We start from the raw sequence: 20,772 nt of genomic DNA on the forward strand, positions 1-20,772 counted from the left end.
ATACTTCTCCTACTACTCCTACTAACTTTTTGAGTTAGTATGTGAGTTTGAGTAAGTGAGAAGTTCCCGGATGCATACTAGATTCTCCGAAATGTTGGGTATGCATCATGAGGTTACTACTCATACTCAAACTACCCAAGATGCAACGTAACGTGACGTCGCCGATCGTCATTTCCTGTCTAAACGGCAGTTTCAAGCAGCGGCGTCAATTTAGCCAAAGCTAAGGTATGGCAAGGTCACTATAGTCACATGACTACAGTATCAATAAATCAATAAATATACATGCCCAGCAAATAATCACCACAAAAGTCTGCTATGTAGCTTATCTGTGTGCAAATGCAGTCTCACTCACATAGCCGCTAACATAACAATGGACTCGTCTCCGTCTCCCTGTTAGCATTAGCATTAGCGGCGGAGGTGCTGAAGTGGACAGCCTCGTTAACAGCCTTCACTACCTGGTCCTCCTTCCTCCGCCGCTGGGGCAACATTGGACCCATCATCACCTGCCCTTTTTTTGGTGATAAATCTAAAGTTTTCTGTTTCCTTTTCATATTTTACATTAATTAGCAAACAACAAATCCCGCTAATAACATCAGCTTTGACCCCCAGGCTCCGTCATCTCGTGGGAGGAAGGGGGGGCTGGGAGATACCACATTTCAAAAGGGAAGATGATACTTAGATCAATTGATTGTGTTGTTCAGAAATCATTTGTAGTTCATTTATATGTATTAAATAATAGAATAATCAATACAAATTGACACAGAGTAATTCCATAAATTCATTAAAAAAAAAGAAGAAGAAAAACGAACATTTACATTTTTCCCTGGAGCCAAGGTGTGGCAGCTGCCATACCCAATTGACGCCCATGGTTTCAAGCTAGCTACAGCGAGGGTAGGTTCACTTCCTGTTTTCAAAACAAAAGCATCATTGTATCATAATGGCTTTCCCTATGATAAAAGGCAACGGGTGTTTTATTTTGTGAAAATAACCAGAAGTGCGTTGCTCACTGCGGCTAGCTTTAGCAGCGCCGAATTCGTGGGAACAAAATTGTAAATAGCCGGTATTTTGTCAGATTTTCAACACGTTGGGGATCTAAACGACTACTTTCTCGCCTGAAAATGTTTCAAATGTTGCTAAAGTTTACAGAGTTTAGAGCTTAAGCGAAATCAGCTTCAGGCCGGCTGATTTCGGCTCGGGCAGGAGCGAAATACATTGTGGGTAAACGCTCTGTATACTGTCTGATCGATGAGTATGTGGTATGCGGTTTGGAACGCAGCCATTGTTCTCTTTTCAGCCCTAAATCAGGAAAGTAACAGCTGGTTATTCGGGGTGTTTCCTGGCTGCTGCTGTGTTCTGACCTGCAGCTCATGAATAATTAATCAGATGAAGAAGCTCCTGCTGGGCTGCTAACTCGGCTGCTTTCTGAGAGTTTTCGTTCCATTATTCTGATCATGTTTCCATCAGCTGCTGGATTCACAGTACACGAGGAAACCATATTATAATCTAAATGTTCCTTATGTCGTACCAGACATGGCTATTCATTTTAATGTCCAAATATACGAGCAGTGTATATAATTTTAACCCTAAAACAGAAGCTGCAGACCTGGTTTTAGTTTGGCAACAATCAGCACGTCTCCATGTGCAGTTTGAGCAACACCAGAGAAGTTTGTGAACCTTAAAACTGTGCGTTTCTGTGAATAAACTGTTAATTTTGCCCTTCTCCACTCTGAAATGCCTTGAACAGCCTGGGGGTTGAGATGTTTCAGCTTCCAGCCGTGCATCCCAGCGTTTTGCTTTGTTGTCGCTAGATGTTATTGTGGGATTTGATGGCGTCTTTGTGGCCTCTTCACCATGACAACAAATCAAGTGTGTGGCTGCCGAGTTAATCTTAAAAAAGAAATCAATCTTGATTCGTACATGTGTTCATACTTCAGCATACTTTCAGCTAGACACCATTCAAATTTTAAAATGTTCATAAGACATTCAGCTATTACCAAATGTGTCAGCTTTTAAAAATATTTGGCCAATTTTGAAATATGACAGTTTAAAAAATATGAAAATTTAGCTCCTTCTTGGATTTTAGAGTGAGACATTCAGCAGTGTGTTCTGATAGGTTTCAACTTTCAAACAAATTACTATAACTTTCATACAGTTTAACTGATAGAAACAAATTATACCTTAAAATGTAGGAAAACTTGTCCTCTTTCAGCCAATGTAACTCCCAAAGAGTTACATTGGCAGATTTTGAACTATGAGCCTTTAAGCTTGAACAAAATCTCAAATAATTCTGACGAAATCTGCCATCCACTCCAATGTTAACTTTTTGAGTGGTGAAAAATCAGCTTCAAGTGAGTTCAACCTGCTGCCATTTAAATATTTTTCACTCCACAGATGTAAAACTACTTTGCTAAGTTCCTCTAAGCCTTCTGCTTCTAACGGTGTTAAAATAATTTTTGTAGCTGTTCAACTTTTCTCACAAGACGTGTTAGAATACTGCGCCTCAGAATTGTCCCGCGGTTCCACGTTTGACAGAACGAAATGGCCTAATGGTAACACTAACGCCCTTTCGTGCGGGCGGCCTGGGTTCGTTCCCCAACATGTCAGATCAATTTTTTTTTTATATAACTATTTAAGCATACTTTCAGCTATTTCAACTGTTTCTAGCTTGAAATCATTACACTTTCCTCTTTTAAATGTCATTTCAACTTCAAACTCCTGTTTTTTTTCTCAGCCTTTTTTAGCTTCTTATGCTCCTTCAGCTTTTAGCTTCTTTAGCTAATTTAGCTTTAGCTCCTTCAGCTGTTAGCTTCTTTAGCTTTAGCTTTAGCTTCTTCAGCTTTAGCTTCTTTTAGCTTCTTGAGATTTTTTAGCAAGGTAATTCAGCTTATATGCATTCTCACTGCTGTTTCATAGGAACAACAATTTCTAGTTCTTTGTTGTTACCGACTTCTTCTTCTTCTTCTTCTTCTTCTTCTTTTTTACGTCCGACTCAAAGCCCAGAAGTAGCCCAGCAGTGTGGTGTGTTCACAGGTCGCGGTCAGAGTTTGCATTTCTGGGTTTGTGTTTCGTTGCTGCTGGTGTTCAGATCCTCTGGATGGCAGATCCATTAGATCCTTTGGATGGCAGATCCTTTAGATCCTCTGGATGGCAGATCCTTTAGATCCTTTGGATGGCAGATCCTTTAGATCCTCTGGATGGCAGATCCTTTAGATCAGGGGTGGCCAACCAGTCAGAGACTAAGAGATGCATTTTATACTGTATTACCACAAAGAGCCACGTTATTTTGGAAAATGACCGAATTCTCTCCGTTTTATCCGTCTGTTCTCGACTCGCTCTCTCGTCTCGGTCATGTGACACATCAACGCTGGAATTAAACCCATGAACCAAGCAAAATGAGTCAAAAACAGACGTGTTTGGAAAGCTTCTTCCCAGTGAGGAGACAGAAGAAGAGGCTGTGACCACTAAGAAAAAGAAAGCTGCAAAGAGCAAAAAAGGTTGGAGACCGCTGCCGTATTGAACTCAAACGAAGCGAACATTACATTAAAAAAAAACAAAACACAAATTTTGATATGAACGTAAGAGCCACATGAAACCAGACAAAGAGCCGCATGCGGCTCGGGAGCCGCGGGTTGGCCACCCCTGCTTTAGATCCTTTGGATGGCAGATCCTCTGGTTGGCAGATCCTTTAGATCCTTTGGATGGCAGATCCTTTAGATCCTTTGGATGGCAGAACCTCTGGATGGCAGAACCTCTGGATGGCAGATCCTCTGGATGGCAGATCCTCTGGATGGCAGATCCTCTGGATGGCAGATCCTCTGGATGGCAGATCCTCTGGATGGCAGATCCTCTGGGTCCCTGGATGTGTGGCCTGTTCTGGTTCTGCCGGTCAGGCCTCGGTTTTCAGATCCGATGCAGATGTGTCCTCCTGCAGATGTTTCCTCTCTCAGATCCACTGCAGATGTTTCCTCTCTCAGATCCGCTGCAGATGTTTCCTCTCTCAGATCTGCTGCAGATGTTTCCTCTCTCAGATCTGCTGCAGATTTTTCCTCCTGCAGATGTTTCCTCTCTCAGACTTGGTTACAGAACCAAAGAGCTTCCATCTGTTCGCTCTGCCTCATCAGTGGAAACTGAACTACAGAATCTTCCATCTTTTTTTTTTTCCTCCACTCCAGCAGAATCTTTACACTCGTGCTCGACGGCTGACGTCATGTGACTTCATCTCTGCAGGAACCAGGAACCCGACCACACGACACAGAAGCTCTCCAGAGTTTCTTTCCCGTCAGCCTGATTCTAACGGACCGACTTTAGGTTCACGGAGAGAAAAAACAGAATTTTCTGCTCAAAAGTGGCGCGGCGTTTCCTTGGAAACGTGTAAATAATTCATCACTAATTAGAGGGATTATCAGTGGACTTGAATCTTTTGAATCTTTAATCTCCACTTTGATGGTGGAGGCTGCTGCCTGGTGTCCCTGAGGCCGATGCAGCCAATCAGCAGGCGTCCTCTGGCTGCTTCAGCCTTGATGCGTTCAGGTTCCTGCTCCGGGTGGCGTTCCTCTGGTTTCCTAACATCCCGAATCTCTCATGTTTATGGATGCTCTCCCAGCGCGCCGCCTTTCAAACAGCTTCCCTAACCGGTCTGTCCCGGTCTGCTCCCGGTGTGTCTGAGGAGGGGGGACGATCCCATCACTGTGACCTTCATTTCAGGAGAAGAAGAAAGCTGTAATCCAGCCACGGCTTCCTATCCTTGTGAGGACCTCTGCATGCGTTAACACCGGATCAGGGTCCAGCTTCACGCCACATCTGGATCATTTAAAGACTTTTCTCTCTCTCTTAAACATGGAAAAGCTTCACTTGTAACGCCTCGGGATAGTTTACGGTTAGCTTGGTGTGTTCAGATGTATGATCTATTAAATTTGACTCATTTCTGACGACATCTTTTCTGTTCCCGATGAGCAGGCTGCCGCGGCTCAGAGAGATCTGATGAACACGTCGCCTCAAACCACGACGCCTTCTTATCTATTGATTTAAAGTTTGGGAACCTTATCCACATGCTTCTGACTCATTTGAAGTTGACGTTTTGTTCTGAAACTGTCCTGAAGCACCCAGAGGTTGACATACGGCGCCCAGCAGCTGACATGCGGCGCCCAGAGGCTGACAAGCGGCGCCCAGAGGCTGACAAGCGGCGCCCAGAGGCTGACAAGCGGCGCCCAGAGGCTGACACGCGGCGCCCAGAGGCTGACACGCGGCGCCCAGAGGCTGACACGCGGCGCCCAGAGGCTGACACGCGGCGCCCAGAGGCTGACACGCGGCGCCCAGAGGCTGACACGCGGCGCCCAGAGGCTGACATACCGCAGTTCATGACCTGCTGGTTGGATCTAACATGTTTTTGGGCCTCTGATGGCGTCTTTGTGGCCTCTTTAACATGACATCACAGTCCTGTGTACGGCTGTGCATGTGCAGGGTTCACACACACATTTATTTCATTTATTTTATTTTGTGAAAATAACCGGAAGTGCGTTGCTCACTGCGGCTACATACTGCATACTCATCGATCAGACAGTATGCAGAGCATTTACCCACAATGCATTTCGTTCCTGCCTGAGCCGAAATCAGCCGGCCTGAAGCTGATTTCGCTTAAGCACTAAACTCTGTAAACTTTAGCAACATTTGAAACATTTTCAGGTGAGAAAGTAGTCGTTTAGATCCCCAACGTGTTGAAAACCTGACAAAATACCGGCTATTTACAATTTTGTTCCCACGAATTCGGCGCTACTAAAGCTAGCCGCAGTGAGCAACGCACTTCCTGTTATTTTCACAAAATAAAATACCCGTTGCCTTTTATCATAGGGAAAGCCATTACGATACAATTGGTGCTTTTGTTTTGAAAACAAGAAGTGAACCTACCCTCGTTGTAGCTAGCTTGAAATTGCCGTTTTGACAGGAAGTGACGATTGGCGACGTCACGTTACGTTGCATCTTGGGTAGTTTCAGTATGAGTATACATACCCAACATTTCGGAGAATCTAGTTTGCATCCGGGAACTTCTCGCTGAGTCAAACTCGCAATACTAACTCAAACAGTTAGTAGGAGAAGTAGGAGAAGTATGCGGTTTGGAACACAGCCTTAGTTGTTGCTTCTTCTTCTGTCCTGAATTCTCTGCTCTTCTTCATGTTCTTTGATGAGGTCACTTACTGAGCTGTTTCTTCGTCTTGCCTTATTTAGTCAGTATGATCCGTACAGCACCTCCACCCACTGATTCCTCCACCTTCTTCCTCTTTGATCCACAGAGCTAAAAGATATGAACGTTTCATTCTGAGGTCGTAACACCAACATTTCATTTCCTGGATCTTTGTTATCACTGCTTTGTTCTCACCTTTAAAGACCACCGTGTGGTTAAATCAGGTTTTAACGTGTAAACTGGATCATGTCCGTGAGTTTGTCCTGAACGTGTCTCACCACCCGTCTCTCTGTGTCCTCACCACCCGTCTCTCTGTGTCCTCACCACCCGTCTCTCTGTGTCCTCACCACCCGTCTCTCTGTGTCCTCACCACCCGTCTCTCTGTGTCCTCACCATCCGTCTCTCTGTGTCCTCACCACCCGTCTCTCTGTGTCTCACCACCCGTCTCTCTGTGTCCTCACCACCCGTCTCCTCTGTGTCCTCACCACCCGTCTCTCTGTGTCCTCACCACCCGTCTCTCTGTGTCTCACCACCCGTCTCCTCTGTGTCCTCACCACCCGTCTCTCTGTGTCCTCACCACCCGTCTCTCTGTGTCCTCACCACCCGTCTCTCTGTGTCTCACCACCCGTCTCTCTGTGTCCTCCCGCAGTATTCGTCGGCCGGCTGTCCGCTGACCCTCCACCACAGCGAGAAGCCCGACCACGAGGAGGTGTGCGAGTTCAGGCCGTACACCTGTCCGTGTCCCGGGGCGACCTGCAAGTGGCATGGCTCGCTGGAGGCCGTCATGCCTCACCTGATGCACGCCCACAAGTCCATCACCACGCTGCAGGTCAGGTGTTTCTGTCGGGTTTCTGCTTATTCAGCAGGTTTAAGTGTTTCTGTCGGGTTTCTGCTTACTCAGCAGGTTTAAGTGTTTCTGTCAGGTTTCTGCTTACTCAGCAGGTTTAACCACGACCTGCCCGAACGTCTTTACTGGGTCGAGTTTCAATAAGCGTTCCACGTTTATTCAATTCAATTTACAAAGCGCCAAATTACAACAAATGTCATCTCGGGTCACTTCAAAGATGCAGTCCGATTCAAGCCAATTTGAGTCCGATTCAAGCCAATTACGGTCAGATTCCAGCCATTTAGGGTCCGATTCAAGCCATTTACAGTCCGATTCAAGCCATTTACGGTCCGATTCAAGCCATTTACATTCCGATTCAAGCCATTTACAGTCAGATTCAAGCCAATTACGGTCCAATTCAAGCCAATTATGGTCCAATTCAAGCCATTTACGGTCCGATTCAAGCCATTTAGTCAGATTCAAGCCAATTACGGTCCGATTCAAGTCAATTACGATACGATTCAAGTCAATTACTGTCAGATTCAAGTCAATTACAGTCAGATTCAAGTCAATTACGGTCTGATTCAAGTCAATTACGATCTGATTCAAGTCAATTATGGTCTGATTCAAGCCATTTAGGGTCGGATTCAAGCCAATTACGGTCGGATTCAAGTCAATTACAGTCGGATTCAAGTCAATTACAGTCAGATTCAAGTCAATTACGGTCCGATTCAAGCCATTTATGGTCCGATTCAAGCCATTTATGGTCCGATTCAAGCCATTTACGGTCCGATTCAAGCCAATTACGGTCCGATTCAAGCCATTTACGGTCCGATTCAAGCCAATTACGGTCCGATTCAAGCCATTTACAGTCAGATTCAAGTAATTTACGGTCCGATTCAAGCCAATTACAGTCAGATTCAAGCCAATTACGGTCCGATTCAAGCCAATTACAGTCAGATTCAAGTCAATTACAGTCAGATTCAAGTCAATTATGGTCCGATACAAGCCATTTACAGTCAGATTCAAGTCAATTATGGTCTGATTCAAGCCATTTATGGTCCGATTCAAGCCATTTATAGTCAGATTCAAGTCAATTACAGTCAGATTCAAGTCAATTACGGTCCGATTCAAGCCAATTACAGTCAGATTCAAGTCAATTATGGTCCGATTCAAGCCAATTAGTCAGATTCAAGTCAATTAACAAGTGGAGTCTTCACCAGCCCCGGCAGTCCAACAGGCGGAGTCTCCCCCAGCCCCAGTGGGAAACCCCCAGCCTTCGCCCCCCCCCGGACCCAACCCAGCCCCCAGCTCTCTCCACTCAGTCTGGACTCCTCACTTCTGGATTTCCCGGACAGGATGAAGAGCTTTCTCAAAATTGGAATACAATTGACACCACACCAAAATCCCCTATTCTTCCCCCCTAACATCCCACCTCATCCAGCCCCTCCCATTCCACCACGTCCATCACGTTGGAAACAACCCTCAAACAAAAGTCACCAAGCCCCCCCACCCCCACATATCTGACTGATATGTGCCGGGTCCAGGCTGTAATACTGATATCAAGAATGCTCTTTCCCAGATAAAGTCAGGGCCCTATGGAGTTAAGACAGCCTTTTCAATCCCTGTGATGACAGGTAACAGAAAAGTGGTCAAACTGGTGAGAAATAAAAAAGGTTCAGTTAAATCTACCAAACTATTGAATATAGTGTGTCAACCCCGAAACGCACCAGTATCACCTGTTGTCTCCACGAGATTAGCCCTACTCAATATCAGATCACTAGCCAACAAATCCCTCTTAGTAAATGACATGATCATGACCTATAATCTAGACTTTTTATTTCTTAGTGAAACATGGCTGACTGAATGTAGCTGTGATACCATTCTCAATGAGGCAGCACCAACAAATTTCAGTTTTATCAATAAGTGTCGAAGTGGTAAGAAGGGCGGGGGGGGGAGTTGCCGCCATTTTTAAATCAGTCTTTCAGTGCAAAGAAATTTTACTTGGTGATTTTAGCTCTTTTGAATGTCTCTGTTTTTTAGTAAAGGGGGATCCAAAAGTTATCTTCCTAATCATTTATAGACCACCAAGATACCCAGGAACTTTCTTTGATGAGTTTGCTGAACTGCTGTCAGTTATCTGCACTGACTATAACTTTTTTATCATAACTGGGGATTTTAACATTAACATGGACACGAATGCCAAAGAACTCTGCTCTCTACTTGACACTTTTGGCCTCCTTCAACATGTGAATGGACCCACACATACTCGAGGCCACACACTAGATCTGGTTATCTCTAAAGGTGTTGACATTTCTTCTGTTGATATCAAGGACTGTGGAGTCCCTCAGGGGTCAGTTCTTGGACCCCTTCTGTTCACTCTATACATGCTGCCTCTGGGTCAAATTCTGAAGAACTCTAAAGTCAACTACCACAGCTATGCAGATGACACACAGATATATCTTGCACTGTCTCCAGATGACTGCAGTCCTATAGAGTCATTGTGCGACTGCTTAGAGCAAGTCAAAAAGTGGATGAACCAAAATTTCCTTCAGTTAAATCAAGAAAAAACTGAGGTCATTGTGTTTGGCAACAAAGAGAAGAGGTTTGCTGTCAGTAAACATCTTGAGTCACTGTCTCTAGAAACTAAAGACCAAGTCCGGAACCTCGGCGTGCTGATAGACTCAAACCTGACCTTCAACTATCATATCAAATCAGTCACCAAATCATCCTTTTATCAACTTAAGAACATATCCAGAATTAAGGGTTTCATGTCCCAAACAGATCAGGAGAAGCTGATTCATGCTTTCATCTCCAACAGACTTGACTACTGTAACGGTCTTCTGACAGGACTCCCCCAAAAGAGTCTCAAACAGCTGCAGCTCATTCAGAACGCTGCAGCCCGAGTTTTAACCAGAACAGATCAGAGAGAGAGAGATCAGATCACATCACCCCAGTTCTCAAGTCTTTACATCGGCTCCCGGTCAGATACAGAATAGATTTTAAAGTTCTGCTACTCGTCTACGAATCACGGAATGGTTTAGGTCCAGAATACATGAATGACATGCTAGCAGAGTATAAACCCAGCAGAGCTCTGAGATCTGCTGACTCGGGTCAGATAGTGGAGCCCAGAGTTCAAACTAGACACGGTGAAGCAGCTTTTAGCTGTTATGCTGCACACAACTGGAACAAACTACCAGCAGAACTGAAATCAGCCCCAACTGTAAGCACTTTTAAATCCAGGTTAAAAACATTTCTCTTCCACTGTGCTTATGGTTGAGTTTATATCTTTCTTTTTCCCCTCTTCTTTGATTGCTTTTAACTGTGTTTTTAATTTTTATTCTATTTTTTTTTTCTCTTTAAATTGCTGCTTTATGCTGTTCTTTTAAATGCCTTGTCTTTATGTAAAGCACATTGAGTTGCCTGTGGTATGAAATGCGCTATATAAATAAAGAGGCCTTGCCTTGCCTTGCCTTGCCAATTATGGTCCAATTCAAGCCATTTACAGGCAGATTCAAGTCAATTATAGTCCGATTCAAGCCATTTATGGTCTGATTAAAGCCAATTAGTCAGATTCAAGTCAATTATGGTCCGATTCAAGCCAGGAGGTTGCAGATGATTTCTCTGCTTTGTTTGAGCCACTCTTAGGCCTACTGATGGGAATAAATCATCCTGATGATTTTATCCAGACTTTTAATAGCCACTGTTTGGCTATTTTAGATAAAGTTTCAGTGGTGAAATCCAGCTGTGTAACAGTAAATCTGCCTCACCCCTGGATAAATGACTCCATCCGCTCCTTTAGGACAATCTGTCGGAAAGCAGAACGTCTCTGGAAGTCGACACAATTAGAAGTCCACAGACTTCACCTAAGGGAACTTAGATCCTCTTTTAATGATATGCTGAGGAATGCTAGGACCCAGTACTTCACCCAAATAATATCATCAAATAAGAAAAATCCCAGAGTCTTATTTGACACAATTTAGGCCCAATCCCAATTCACCCCTTGGCCCTACCCCTTACCCCTTCCCCTCCGTTTTGCGCGTTCACGTGAAGGGGTAGTGTTGTCCCAATACTCTTCCAAAGCCGTTCCCCTTAGCCCTACCCCTCCGTTGTAGCCCTTGAAACGGAGGGCTTCGGCCAGGCAGACTCCGTTTGAAGGGGTATGATATATTTCCCAGAGTACAACGCGACTAACGGGAGATCGCGAGTCTTTTTAAAAATTCACCACACAAATGTAAGTTCTTCTATTTTTTTGCCATAATTTAACTGTTTTAACCGTTTTAGGTTGTGATAACTGGTGTATTGTGTGAGTTTAAAGTGGTGGCAATGTGTAGTTGTTTTCTGCTATAAACGCACATGGGAAAAGTCGCTATTTTACATGGAGTAATCGGTCAATGCATGTGAAGGTACTGCGAAAGAGTTGTCGTTTTTTAAATTGTAACACGAGTATTTACAAGCAATGTAGTTAGTTAACCATAGAGAAGTTCCTTTTGAGCGTCATTTCGCTACCTATTATCACAAGTATTCATATACGTGACTGATTCACAGGGACTCAAGCACAAACAAAGAGCCTGATCAGGTTTAGCGCCGAAAACGAAGATCTGTTTCTAAAGTCATCCCCATCCCCAAAAAGAAGTAGGAAGTCCAATCCCATAATGGATTACCTGATACAGGAGAGCCTGAAGGAGCAGAAGCGCCACGAGCAGAAAACGGAGCGCTTTTTAGCTCGGTTTGAGCGCATGATAGACAAACTTTACGGTGAGTTGATGCGCCATGCACCTATTGTACACACAGCCACCACTAACGCATTCTGAAACACCTTTTTTTAATTTTTTACAATGGATGAAAGTGCATGCTATAATGTCATATCGTGTCTTGTTCCCCCAGAACATCACTGAGCCCATGCAGCACCTCCGATGTGCCATGCACCTTCGCTGTTCCTGCTCCGGTCATCTCGTTCTTGATGATTGCACTGTTGCCCGTTTATATTCATATTGTTTATATTCATACTGTTTATTGTCCATATTTGCACCACACACTTTACAGCAGACACTTTAAGCTGTTATTTCTGAAAATAAGCTGCCTTACCAGTCTGTAATATGAGCCTAATAAAAGAAATTAAGGACAAAAGGTTTGTGAGCATGATTATCACATCAACATCATATGAACGACTGGAACGGATATTGGTATGAAGAGATTTATTATACAAGGGATAACAAAAAAAATTGGGGTACATGTTGTGGTCCAATGGGCAATAATTTGTAGGATGACCCGTCTGCTGGAAAGAAAAACATGGAAAGATCAGGCTTTTATCCTCCCAAACCAACACATTGATAGCACACACAAGGCAGTGCATTTATTTAAGTCATCAAATCTGAACCTGGTACAAAGAAAACCGCTTCAAAAACGCATTGTTTATTCCAAACGGAACGAGGCGAGTAACAAAGGCTAAACGTTAGCTTATGCTTTCAGCTAGGTTAGCCAGGTTAGGATACTACTCCAATCAATAAATCAGCAAATCCAACGAGACAAGCAAATTGTTTCTATATTACACGATATCACAAATGTACAGTTAGAAGCACTTTCAAACACACACACACACAATCATTTTCACACGCCGGCTCTGGAAGCTACCAGCTGCTCACTCACACGCGTTATTTGCATTAATTTCTTATTCTACATACCGTAACAAGATCCAGCAATGCTCCCAGATGTCGAAGACGCCTTCGCCTGATGGCACTCCGTCGATTCGACGCAGATATTTCTAAAAATATCCGAATAGCCCAGGACAGCGCGAACACCACAGCACCGGTCATGTTTGTTTACTTCTGGCTAAAGCTGTCGCTTTTGGTTACGTAACAACTGACGGCGCGGACTTATTACGTTCGTGAGTGTGAAGTGCTGTCCCAATTCGAAGGGGTGACATTCCTAGCCCTTCGCCTACCCCTACGTTTGAAGGGTTCCAACCTTTTTTAAACATGCAGTTGTCGAACCTGTACTTAAAAAGCCAAATCTGGACCCATCGCATCCTAAAAACTATAGGCCAATTTCTAAGCTTCCTTTTCTGTCCAAACTCTTAGAAAAAATAGTGTCAGAGGAACTTACAGTGTTCCTTAAGGGAAAAAACGTCCTGGATAAATTTCAGTCCGGTTTTCGCAGTAACCATTCCACGGAAACTGCCCTTATTCGAGTTTCCAGTGACATCATGATGGCAGCCGACTCTGGTGAAAACACTGTTTTGGTTTTATTGGACCTTTCGTCTGCTTTCGATACTGTTGATCATGGCATTATGAGAAACAGACTCAAAGAGTTAGGGTTATCTGGTTTGGTTTTAAAATGGTTTGATTCTTACCTTACTGAAAGAACTTTTAATGTGTTTGCTAACGAGTTCTTCTCCGAAACAGCAGACCTGACATGTGGGGTACCACAGGGCTCGGTTTTAAGGCCGTTTCTGTTTTTATTGTATATTCTTCCTCTGGGACAGTTAATTAGCCAGTTCCAAAATGTCTCCTACCATCTTTATGCGGATGATATCCAGCTGTACTGCTCCTTCAAGAACTCTGAGCTACACAAACTGTCCTCTTTAACCAGCTGCTTGACTGCCAACAGTGGTTAAGTGAAAACTTTCTCCAACTAAACTCGGACAAGACAGAGACTCTGATCATTGCTCCAGAAAACCGGATCCCACTTATTAGCCACCACATGGGAAGCCTTGGCTCATCCACCCAGTCGAGTCTCCGGAATTTAGGTGTTGCCTTTGATTCAGCCATGTCATTTCAACAACACACAAAAACATTGATCAGGAGCTGCTTTTTCCAGCTGAGGAACATCTCAAAGCTGAGAACCTTAGTGTCAAAGGTGGAACTGGAAATGATCATCCATGCTTTTATTTCATCCCGCCTAGACTACTGTAATAGTCTTTTTACCTGCCTGAGCCAGAAGGATCTTCATCGTCTCCAGGCTGTTCAAAACTCTGCTGCTAGGCTTTTAACCCACACTAAGAAAAGAGCGCACATCACACCGGTTTTAGCTGAACTACACTGGCTCCCAAGTCCGTGTCAGGATTCATTTTAAAATTCTAGTGCTCACTTTTAGAGCTCTGAATAATCAGGCCCCTGCCTATATTTCTGAGCTGCTGACACTTTATAATCCTGCACGTTCTTTAAGATCCTCTGACAAATGCCTGCTGGTCATTCCGCACACGCACTTTAAAACCAGAAGGGATCGAGCCTTTCAATCAGTGGCCCCGAGACTGTGGAACGCACTGCCACTTTCTTTGCGCACTTTAAACTCTGTGGAGCCTTTTAAAAAGCAGCTGAAGACCTTGCTGTTTAGACAGACCTTTAGTTAAGGTGAAGGTTTTTTATGACATTTTGTTTTATGTTTGATGTTGTGTTTTGATGTGTATGTGTAGCTGTGTGTTCAGTGTTTTTTTTTTTTTTCCTTGTTTTTTTATTCTGATCTCACTGTGAAGCACTTTGTGAATCCTTTTCTGTCAAGTGCTATATAAATAAGAACAAAATTTATGGTCCGATTAAAGCCAATTACAGTCAGATTCAAGCCAATTACGGTCCGATTCAAGCCATTTACGGTCTGATTCAAGCCAATTACGGTCCGATTCAAGCCAAATACACACCGATTCAAACCATTTAGGGTCCGATTGAAGCCAATAACGGTCCGATTCAAGCCATTTACGGTCCAATTCAAGCCAAATAAAGTTAATTAAAGATGCTGATCAACATGAATCAAAGTCGGCCATTAAAAACAAAGGTTTCACCTCTCAGTTTCAGTCACAGTTTGGTCTGAGTGGGTGAACACAGTTTGGTTTCTGTCCCTCTCTGTCTTTAGGGCGAGGACATCGTCTTCCTGGCGACGGACATCAACCTGCCGGGCGCTGTGGACTGGGTGATGATGCAGTCGTGCTTCAGCCACCACTTCATGCTGGTTCTGGAGAAGCAGGAGAAGTACGAAGGCCACCAGCAGTTCTTCGCCGTGGTGCTGCTCATCGGCACCCGAAAGCAGGCGGAAAACTTTGCCTACCGTCTGGAGCTCAACGGCAACCGCCGCCGGCTGACCTGGGAGGCCACGCCGCGCTCCATCCACGACGGGGTGGCGGCCGCCATCATGAACAGCGACTGCCTGGTGTTCGACACCTCCATCGCCCACCTGTTCGCCGACAACGGCAACCTGGGCATCAACGTCACCATCTCTATGTGCTGAGGCGCCGAGCGGCGCTCGCCATCACGGGTTACATCGCTGACCGTTCGCCGTATGCCTCGGGGACAGCGAACACCCCGCAGGGATGACGCCGACGCCGACGCCTCTGGCAGCGCTGCTGGAGACGCCCGAGGAGGAAGGAAGCCGAACATTTGAGCAGTTTGGGCCCAAACGCCCCAACGGGAGGACGGTTCCACCCCTACCCAACGGGAGGACGGTTCCACCCCAACCCAACGGGAGGACGGTTCCACCCCAACCCAACGGGAGGACGGTTCCACCCCAACCCAACGGGAGGACGGTTCCACCCCACCCCAACGGGAGGACGGGTTCCACCCCAACGGGAGGACGGTTCCACCCCGTGTGACGCACAACCGACGGCCTCAGAGTCCGAACTGCTGGTTATACTCACCGAGCAGAGATTCATCGGGTCCGTCGGACTTCCTGCAAGCCCGACGGCGTCCCAACAGAACTCTGATCCTTCCTCCTGATGTTTGCACCGGTCACCAGCAGAGTAACTTCAGATATTAAAACTTTAACACGTTTCGGACCCATTCGCACACCTCAGACTCCGTTTCTTTACTGATTTTAACGGGAAAAAATGCTGTTTCTGCTGAACCAAAGTGGAAAAGCCAAAGATCTGTTTCCCTGTCGCGTTTAACAAAGACAAATATTTAGTTTTATATTTGGAAACTAACTCAAAAGGTCACTGGATTCTTCTTCTGTCGGTCGGTTAATCAGGTAATTATTACTGAAGTCTTTGGGGGAAGTCTGAAACCATCTAAATGTACAGTTTACTGTTGAGTTCTGAGAAAAAGACTCCAAAAAGTTCAACTCTCTTTGTTAAAAGTCTCTTTTAATAAATGAGTTTGGAGGCATTATCAAACCTGAAAGATTGACATGAACGTCGTCACTTTTCTGTATAATTCTCAACAAAAAACAGGATTCGTTTCACAAATGAAGCAAATCTGAATTAAATGTGAAGTTGGAATTGGATGTAAACTGGATGTGAATTGGAAGTAAACTGAAATATCCTGGATATTCTATCATATTTGGGAATCAGTCGCTGAGTTTTGTGTGTCGGCTCAGACCAGAAATATCCGGTAAACACGTCATTTTAGTCTTTCTGAAATTCACAAACGTGTTTCAGTTCAAAACGGACAAAAACTGAGATTAGAAACCTTTATTTTTCCCATTTTCTTAATTATTTTTGTTGGGCTTTTGTGCCTTTAATGGATAGGACAGTTTAGAGAGACAGGAAGCAGGGGGCAGAGAGAGGGGGAACAACATGTAGCACAGGGCCGTCCGATACGGGACTCGAACCGGGGCCAGCTGCAGCAAGGACTATAGCCTCTGTACATGGGGCGCCCCATTTTTCCCATTTTTATTCCCTGTTTCTTCATAACATCTTCCAGATTAATAAAAACACGAAGCAATAAAAACCCAGATGTTCAGCTTGCTGACCAGCAGGGGGCGACTCGGCTCATCACGCCAAAGTGAAGACTTCTTACATTTTCCAAAAAGAATTAAGGTCTTTTGCTGGTTTTATGCCATAAACTAGGGCTGTGTTCCAAACTGCATACTTCTCCTACTTCTCCTACTAACTTTCAGAGGTAGTATGCGAGTTTGAGTAAGCGAGAAGTTCCCGGATGCATACTAGATTCTCCGAAATGTTGGGTATGCATCATGAGGTTACTACTCATACTAGGGGTGGGCGGTATGCACGGTATCATACCTTATGCGGTATTTTTCACCAACGGTAGAGATTTTTTTGGCATACCTTATACCGCAATAGCTCATGAGTCCGGCAGTAATGCAAAGTTTTGAACATCCGCTTGGATATGCCGGGCGACAATAATCGCAAGACAAGGTAACACGAGTAATTTGTTTTACCACCTGCGGGCTAACCATGCTCCGGAATATGAAACGAGTCTGTCGATTTCTGCTACTTGTCGAGATTTGCTACTTTGTGGTTTTGCGCATGCGCCGAGCCGATTTTCTAAGTTTCGTTTTCACGCCCATAATATTTTGCTACCCTGCGTCTCAGCTGGTGTGTAACGGTAACATCCTCAAAATCCTGATTATTTTCTCTTTTGGAAGACATGCAAAGTAATAAAAAACTTATCGTATTAACAAGCAGTTAGCTTAACATGCACAAATGGGGTGTCTGAAACATGACGCATATTTGAGCATGTTGAATAAGTGGAATGCGCCTATGAAAGTTACGTTATCCAAGAGGCAGCGGCTTTTCTCTCACAGAGTTTATTCGAGGAAATTGACCTTTTCTTATTTTTTAAATATAAATATAACGTATATATTTTTTATATTTCCTGTGTTTTCTGTTTTGCACAATACATTTAATTTAATATTGCTGCAAACATCCTGATTGAAAGTGTTTATTTGGTGGTATGGTAACCACTGAGAAACTGTTCTGTTGTAATTTATATACAAAAGTACCATACCGCGATATATACCGTGTACCGTCAGTGGCTCAAATTTTACCGGGGTATACATTTTAGGCCATACCGCCCAGCCCTAACTCATACTCAAACTATCCAAGATGCAACGTAACGTGACGTCGCCGATCGTCATTTCCTGTCAAAACAGCAGTTTCAAGCTAGCTACAACTAGGGTAGGTTCACTTCCTGTTTTCAAAACAAAAGCACCAATTGTATCGTATAGGCTTTCCTATGATAAAAGACAACGGGTATTTTATTTTGTGAAAATAACCGGAAGTGCGTTGCTCACTGCGGCTAGCTTTAGTAGCCAAATTCATGGGAACAAAATTGTAAATAGCCGATATTTTGTCAGGTTTTCAACACGTTGGGGATCTAAACGACTACTTTATCCCCTGAAAATGTTTCAAATGTTGCTAAAGTTTACAGAGTTTAGAGCTTAAGGGAAATCAGCTTCAGGTCGGCTGAATCCGGCTCGGGCAGGAGCGAAATGCATTGTGGGTAAACGCTCTGTAGTATGCGGTTTCGAACACAGCCTTGGATTATACTCCAAAGTGGGGCTCCTCGCCCACTTTAAAACAACAAGAGTAAATAAATCTGTTTTATCAAGTCTAAACTTTGCTTTAACAAACTTTTCCACTCTTTCACTGTACGAGCACAGGAGTGGAAACTAAAATATATCCGACTCTTTAGCTTCTTAGTTTTGGGTTCTTTCACGTCATGGATTAAAAACAACGAACTCTCCGTTTCTATGGCGACAGACGCCAGCAGAACGAGCCTGAACTCATCAGGTAATCTGGAGTCTTACGGTTGATGCTTCTTCTTCTTCTTCTTCTTCTACTTCTTCTTCTTCTTCTTCTTCTTCTTCTTCTTCTTCTTCTTCTTCTGCTTCTTCTGCTTCTTCTTCTTCTTCTTCTTCTTCTTCTTCTTCTTCTTCTTCTACTTCTTCTTCTTCTTCTACTTCTACTTCTTCTTCTTCTTCTTCTTCTTCTTCTTCTTCTTCTTCTTCTTCTTCTTCTTCTTCTTCTTCTTCTGCTTCTGCTTCTGCTTCTGCTTCTGCTTCTGCTTCTGCTTCTTCTGCTTCTGCTTCTGCTTCTTCTTCTTCTGCTGACTTTAATGTTGCTTCCACTCACTGGATGGTGATGCCTTCAGGTACATGCGGTAAAGATGACAGCTTTAAATGCTCTGAACCAATGCAATGCGCTGGTCGTAGCGTCTGAAACGGTTTAAATGGCGAAGCTTTGTACTCTCAGACATGTTGATGACGCTCATTTACAGTGTAAAGATGGATTTAATTTTTTTTTAAAAACATAAAAGCGTTAAATATTAAATCCGTGCACGTTGTTTCATGCTTTGTTTTGAATATAATCGACATTATTTGTACTGTTTTCAGCTTCTCGTGTGTGATGGTTTGATGATTTTCTTTGTCATGTGTGACGGTAAATTAGAAAAAAAAAGAACATTTTAAGCATTTTTAATAGCAGTTGATAGATTTTTATAGAAAATAATCGGTAAATGAACCAGGTTCCAGTTCCGCTGACGGGTGAATGAGGCCTGAAACGCTGACTCAGCTGCTGGTACTTCAGGTGAATCAGAATCATTGAAACGCCTTCACTGCGCTGCTCATCTGAGGGGAAGGTTGCCGGTTCAGATCTGTTTATCTGTCTCATTTCAGAGGTCTGTGTTTGACCTCTGTGGTTAATCCTTTTAATCTGGTAAAAGCAGTAAAACGGTGGAGTAATCCTCCCGTCCCCCCCTCTGCTCAGCCGCCAGCGCCTTACTTTTCTACCAACAACGACCTCCTTTCTGCGCTCTCTCCCGAGGACTCTTGGTGCTGATCTGCTTTTTTTTTGGCTAAAAACCTGTGAAATGCAACAGAAATGATACCACAGTTTTATTTTGGGTAAAACGACAGACATTTCCTGTTCTGAATATGATGAAGATACCTCTGATGATCATGTCTGTAACTGAAACATAAAACCTTCAGACCTCTGTTGTGTTTCCTTTGTTCCTTCAGTCACAGAAAAGCTATTTTTATTCATCTAAACCTCAGAAACCTTCAACACAGCGACTGTAATAACAAATTAAAATATCCTGCTGAAATAAAGGACCTTTGGTTTGGAATGAATGAGGCCAGCCCTCTTTTTTTTCAACCCTATAACTTCTCATTTGTCTTTTTGTGAGGTAATGATAGTTGTTAGCAATGCCAACTTATTAATTATTATATTATCAATAAAACAATTGAATAAATTCTCCCAAAGACATGTCTTCCACCTCTTCATGTTTAGATTAACTGCATTGTTTGTAAAGAAATGCAGGTGATGCTATGCTAACAATTTACAGGTAGCGTCAGGGACCACAATGGAAATAAGCCTTAGGGCTTTTTTGTGTTATCCCTGACTATTTATTTATTTTAATGTATGGTTCAGTTGCTGTACCATGTTTTACAAAATAATAGTCAAATAAATTAATTCATTCATTCATTCATTGTGCTAATGCTAATGAGGACATGCGGATGTTGTTAGGTCAGGGAGGAAATAAATGTTTTTATTTGGCAAATTTTCCTTTAATGTCCAAAGAAATGGCTTTCAAAGTTGTTTCTGCTCCAGCTGCATCTTAATTTTTCCTTTTGAAACAAAAGCCCATTCTGATTGGTCAGAACAGGCTCCACCCACCAAGTCTACGTCAGCCATGTTGAAATGAAATATTTGTGAAACTGTTTGGTCAGGATCAAAGGTGACTGTAAGTTGTTTAAACACATCAGGGTAACACTGAAATTAGGCCTGCCGCTTTTCTGCCACCAAAAACGAGGGATTTATAGATCCCAGGCTAGCTAAAAAACTAGTACTTTTAGCCCAGGCTAGCTAAAAAAAAATAGTACTTTGAGCCCAGGCTAGCTAAAAAACTAGTACTTTTAGCCCAGGCTACGTCATTCCCCTGAGTGACTCGCTCTCGGTTCAGCAAGTTAGGAACTTCGAGGACATGGGAGCCGATAGTTAAATCCGTCCGGCGCCTGAGTTGGAGGCTCAGTTGTTACGGCTTTTGGTTGGCCAGCAATGCCTTTCTGATACTTCCCATTAAACATGTCTAACTTAGGC

The 20,772-nt window shown here is 43.7% G+C and overlaps 1 protein-coding gene across 1 annotated transcript in view; it reads left to right on the plus strand.

Moving 5' to 3' along the window:
• The window catches only part of siah2l (seven in absentia homolog 2 (Drosophila)-like), a 49,032-nt gene extending 29,136 nt beyond the window's left edge, over nt 1–19,896 (plus strand). Inside the window, exons 2-3 of the mRNA XM_075486929.1 lie at nt 6,828–7,007; nt 14,853–19,896. Of these exons, the coding sequence (XP_075343044.1) occupies nt 6,828–7,007; nt 14,853–15,224 (552 nt within the window). The 3' untranslated portion in view covers nt 15,225–19,896. The remainder of the gene's footprint in view (nt 1–6,827; nt 7,008–14,852) is intronic.
• The last annotated feature ends 876 nt before the right edge of the window (nt 19,897–20,772 follow it).

This window comes from Odontesthes bonariensis, chromosome 16 (assembly GCF_027942865.1).
Source record: "Odontesthes bonariensis isolate fOdoBon6 chromosome 16, fOdoBon6.hap1, whole genome shotgun sequence".
NCBI lineage: Eukaryota > Metazoa > Chordata > Actinopteri > Atheriniformes > Atherinopsidae > Odontesthes > Odontesthes bonariensis.